At 25.0% G+C, this 6,000-nt stretch overlaps 1 protein-coding gene across 4 annotated transcripts in view; it reads left to right on the top strand.

The window, feature by feature from the left end:
• LOC107445236 (dipeptidyl peptidase 9) overlaps positions 1–6,000 on the top strand; it is a 57,288-nt gene that overhangs the window by 29,982 nt on the left and 21,306 nt on the right. For all 4 annotated transcript variants that reach the window (XM_043039556.2, XM_071184733.1, XM_071184732.1 and 1 more), the window contains exons 12-14: positions 2,875–2,945; positions 3,901–3,982; positions 5,018–5,153. In XM_043039556.2, the coding sequence (XP_042895490.1) occupies positions 2,875–2,945; positions 3,901–3,982; positions 5,018–5,153 (289 nt within the window). The remainder of the gene's footprint in view (positions 1–2,874; positions 2,946–3,900; positions 3,983–5,017; positions 5,154–6,000) is intronic.

Raw genomic sequence — 6,000 nt, 5'->3', positions numbered from 1 at the left:
GTCCCAAGCCTGGAATCTGCTAATATCTCGATTCTTATTCATACGATTTTAATATCAAACATAGCTTTTCATATTTGCGTGCTGCGATTTTTATTCACACGATATGAATATTGTACGTTGCGATTCTTATTTACGAGATTTAAAAATCCGATATTGTGATTCGTATTTACGCCTTTTTAAAAGACCTATGTAGCGATTCTTATTCACTCAAGTTTAAAATTCAATGTCTTGATTTGTTCATGCTGTCTATAATATCAACCATTTATTTTCGTATTTATACGTGATTTTAAAATAAGGCATTGGGATTCACATTCACGCACTCTAAAAATTATGCATCATAATTCTTATTTATGCAATCTAAAAATTACGCATCATTATTCGTATTTACGCTATCTAAAAATTATGAATCGTGATTTGTATTCTTATGTAACTTACATTCTGTGCTTGCAAAGAAGAAAAAATAGGATTTGTCACAAGATGTTTGAAGATGGACTAACGACTAAATATAGCAAACATAAAAGATATAGCAAACAAAAGCAATCACTTAAAAAGGGATTTAATTAATTAATTAATTTTTTATTTGGAAAAAGAGTAATTAACTCATCATCAAAATTTTATTTATAATTGCTGTTATTTATGCTATAAAATGCAAAATTCTTATCAAATGACAAACAATAAACAGTTGCTGATTGTCATTTCATTTTTCACACTAAAATAGCAATTTTTGTATGTTAAGGAGTTACTATATATTTCTACTTCACTATTATTGATATGTTTAAGAGGGCTCTACTTAGATTAGTCTATGATATGAACTTAATGATTCGGTCCATTGTTAGAGTTTTTGTTTTCAATATAATTTAAAAAGTAATATTACTGATATATTTACTATAAATCACAAAACAGTATTTATTAAAAGAAATGAAATATTAGTATATTCTCAGTTGTTTTAATTTGCTAAACGAGGTAGTTTTTCAAGTAATAATTGTCTCTTATGTGAACTGAGGGAAAATATAATTTCCAGCTTTATTTTTTCAATTGGTAATTTTTGATTTCACTAAATGTTAAGTATCAATGTAATCATTTATATAATAATAGATTAGTACACAATTGTATGTCAACACATTATTTATTACCTTAAACTGCCTGGAATTTATTATTAAAGTGTACTATCGTGGAAATTCAGCTTTTTTGCCTTTTGGCTAATCTCATCCCTGCTTACTGAAAATTATTGTTTTTATAGTGAAAATGAATGCTTTCCTTAAAAAATTTTTACCAGTTTTTAAGATTTTTTTTAAAATTAAGGAAAAGTTGGATATTTGACTTCTTTAAATTTGTTGAAATATTTATGATATGAAAATAAATGTAGCTTCATGTAAAAGGTTAAAATATTTTTTGTAAAATATATATATGTATTTTGTAAAATATATACGCAAAAATGATTGGGGAAAAAAAATACGCAAAAATGATTGGGGAAAAAAAAACATATGTCTAATATGTTTTTTTTTCCCCAATCATTTTTGCGAAAAATATTTTTTCTTAAAATTCGGGGGTAAAACAAAATCTATCTTATATTTATTTTTACAAAAACACACATAGATTTACATATAGTTTAATTTCTTGTCATTGGTGAACTCTGGCATTAACACTGAGTGCTGTGTTCTATACTTCTGCAGTTATTAGGCTATAAATAATGACTGACTTTTGGCATAAAACATTAAAATACTTTAAAATAAGGCTTTTTTGTTAGATTTTTACTACCAAAATCTACACTTGTCAACAGTGAATCCCAAAAGTATATATTCAAGTGGATATATACTAATGAGAATCTTAAACTTGCAAACTGTAATTTTATACAAGTTTCAAGAACATTAACTGTCTTTGCCAAAAATGAAATAAAAACATTTTCTGGAAGAAATGTCTTAGGTATAATGAAAACAAAACCAATTCATAGATCTATGGAATGTAAATATAATATAAATTATATAATGTAAATTATTCAACTATATAATGTAAATTATTCAACTATATAATGTAAATTATTCAACTATGTAATGTAAATTATTCAACTTTTATATTATGCAGCTTTACATATCTGATGTTTGCCTTTCACTCAAGGTAAGCTTTAGTAACCATCTTGAATTGATTTAGCCAGAGGAGTTGAAAGCAGACTAAACTTACCCTTTTGGTATGTTTGCCATTATTTTTTTAAACGGAATAGAATGAAATCATACCCAAATTGATAGGACTGAAATATCAATAACTATGTATAAAGTTATTATAAAGTACGTGTGACAAGTTGTAAGTCAAAATTTACTTTTTTCATTCTTGAAACTCTCATAATCTTTAAACTCTCACTCCTATTTACTTGGTTTTTGTCTGATTTGATTTAAAGTAAAACAATTCATAGAATCCTATGCTATGTGTGTCTGTAATGTCATTTGAAAATAGGCATGAGTACTATCTGCATAAAACATTTTATAACTTTAGAATTATTAGTCTTTTTGATTTGGGATAATACAGTATGAAGCTTTAGTTACTTCTCTTTCGTATGTATTTGTACTTAAATACCTTTGGAGTTAACTGTTGTCATAAGTAGATTCTGATGGTTATTACTTCCTAGAATTTTGATTGATTTTTTAATCCCTTTCAATTTTGAACCCAAAAAAATGTTGTAATAAAATAAGGAAAAACATTATTTAATAAATTTGCATAAATGCATTCTGCAAATTTCAACAAAATAAAAAGCGTCAAGTATCCAACCTTGCTGATTTGTAAAAAAAAAAAAAAAAAAAAAANAAAAAAAAAAAAAAAAAAAAAAAAAAAAAAAAAAAAAAAAGTTGACTCATTATAAATTAATTTGTTTTTCTTTTCCAGTTTTGGGTAAATGAGAAGAAAAGATTAGTTTATTTTATTGCTTTGAAAGATACACCCCTTGAAAGGCATCTGTAAGTGAGCAAATTGTTTTTGTTGCTATTTTTTTTATGTTTAATCAACTAATACGATTTATTTTGTGTTAGTTTATTTTTAATGTTTATGTGTTTTGATGTTTAAATATATCAATATTTTATTTAGTTGTTGTAATGTGGAACTTATGTTATTTGTGAAACTGGTGCTTTTTTGAACTAAAATGATATAATTAAAAAAAAAAAACTTCATGTTTATAATTCCGTTTTATTTTAAATCAATTGAAGCTTCTAGTGAGTCTATGTTTTATTATCTTTTTTAAGTATATATTTATTCAAAATATTAAAGTACAAAAAATAGTTAGGGCAAGAATTGTATTTAAACATCTGAACTAAATTGGGTAAAAATATTTCAACAATTCTGTTAATAATTCTTGTTTAAACTGTATTGAGATCATAATTTTTAGATTGCAGGTGCATGCTCTCCACTTATTTTGTAGGTTAGAAATCTAAATCCATAATAAAGGTATGATCGTTTATTCAGAGGAAGTACATATTTTTTCTGATTTTGTAAATTTAAATTTTGTCTGTACCAATTAATAACCCTATAAAAAAGTCTACCTCTTAATTCATCAAGATTGACATTTTGACCTGAAGAGAATTCTTTATCTTTTGGTGAAGGCAGGAGATATACCTTTTATATGTTCGAGTGATCTTTCTATTTCATCCTGTATTCCTTTTGCTTTTTTCATTCCTATTTAATACAGCATTTGATTAGACCCCACATTTCATATACACACTTTTCATTTGGCACCATATACATAGTAGATACTGGCTATGTCATGAAATTCTACAGATAATTCAATACCTGTTATTTTTAAATTAACCTATTTGTAAAATGTTTTAGGAAATTATTTTGAATATTTATTATTATTTTTTATAATATTGCATAGCAGTCTGACTTGTTATATAATTTTGTATGCTTTTCTGTTTCTAGGTACGTTGTAGATATTGATAATCCACAAGAGCCAATTAGACTGACTGCTGATGGGTTCTCCCACAGTGTGGCAATGAATGATGTAAGAGTTGAATTATAATCATTGTATGACATATTTGCAACAAGTTTTGATAATTCATTGTTTTAATTATTTTAATGTGTTATATAGCTAGTATTTAGTTTTAGGTCTGCTTTTCACTTAGTTATGTATTCAAATTAATCACAAAAAATTAATGCAACAATTCTTGTTGTATTTAAATAACTAAAAATAAATTTTGGAATTTTTATCCCAGATTTTGAACAATTATTTTTGAGATTACTATGTACCAGATTGTTGATATGAGAAATTGGATTATCAAGTTATAATCTGAGAATGTTGATTTATTGCAGTAATTTCTTGAAATTAACTTAATTTTAATTTCTTAATTAATTAATTGCTATTTTTTTGTTCTATTTTATTTTGCAATAAATTAACTTCTTCCAAATTGTGCATGAAAAATGAGAATTGATAAATGAAGCATTTTTTGTATTACTCTTATATTGATAACTATTTTTATTAGAAATTCAAATAATAAATATGCATTTGTGGTGGTATGATGGTGAACTTAATCTCTGTTTCTTTTGAGCTACAGAACTTTAAAATCTGATGAATATATTGTTTTTAATCAGCTTTTGTTACTGTTTATTTATACCATTAAAGCAAAGTTAAATTATACTCTATAACTTTTTAGACACCATCTAAAATTATTAATAAATGTTACTATTTTTTTAAAAATAATTTTCTGAAGAAGAAATTCTTTGTATGGAAAAGAAATCTTTTGTAAAAAATAGTTTGCTCAACATTTGTTGCCTAGTTTAATTTAGTTAAATTTTTTAAATAACTTTTTCCCTTTAAAGTTTTCAGCAAAATCACCATAATTTTCATTGTAAAATTTGACAACCATAATCTATTTTCTCCTAACAGGTTTTCTCCTACATAGATTAACTTATACATTTCTTGTCTGTACTATTTTAATTTCAAAAATTTTTATAACTAAACCATTATTATATTATTAGTATTGTATAAAATATTCATCTGCATATCAGTTTATTTACATTACTTATTTTGTTTCTGTAGGAATGTACATTGTTTGTATCAATACAAAGTAGTTTAAATCAAACACCTTTTGGACAAGTACACCAGTTATATTATTCAGTGAATTATCCATACAAAGTTACAGTACAAACTCTCGGATATTTTCTGGAACCTTCTGGTTAGTATGTTCTTCATCATTACCTATATATTTTATTTTTTTTTAAAAATTTTTTCACTCACTTCAATAAACAAATTTTTCACTCACTTCAATAAACAAATATTTCACTCACTTCAATAAACAAAATTTTCACTCTCTTCAAAAAACAAATTTTTCACTCTCTTTAATAAGCAACTATTTCAAAAAAATGTTTACAAACATAATCTGCTAAAAAATAATTTTAATTTATTTTGATCTTGAAATTTATTTTATGACATTGAGGAAAACAGAAATCAATTATTATTTTTTTTTCATTTTTTATTAGTTCTAACTAAAACTTTGGTATTTATTTAAATAAACATATTTGTGATTAATGTAGTTTTTGTATTTTGCTTAAGCATGTATTTTTCACTAATCATTTCATTAAAACATTTTTTACTCTCTTTTAAATTTAAAACTTAGAGACACCTAAATAAATATTTTATAACACTTTCTTTTTATGTAAATATTTTTACTTTTGTTTTTGTTTTATGAATTGTTGTGCTCCATAGGGAATATTAGAATATAGGCATGACACTCACAATATTGTTTGTAGAATAAATCTAAAGTAGTCCAGAGAGTCAAAGAGATTTCTTAAGAACCTTTAAGGTCTCTGTGATCAATGTTGCTGTTGTTTTTACTTGAAACGTCTGAGCTTTTATAGAACTAAATAACGTAACAGGAAATACTGAATTGGAACATTCTAGGAACTTCTAGAAGACACAGAAGCAACAAATGAAAGCTCATATTGCATTTATACATTTTTGTATTTTCTTCGAGCTGTGAGGATCGAATTTCAATTACTACAACCACTCTGCTATGCTGACAC

This window comes from Parasteatoda tepidariorum, chromosome 9, assembly GCF_043381705.1.
Source record: "Parasteatoda tepidariorum isolate YZ-2023 chromosome 9, CAS_Ptep_4.0, whole genome shotgun sequence".
Classification (NCBI taxonomy): Eukaryota; Metazoa; Arthropoda; class Arachnida; order Araneae; family Theridiidae; genus Parasteatoda; species Parasteatoda tepidariorum.
This window is presented reverse-complemented; position numbering and strand designations above follow the sequence as displayed.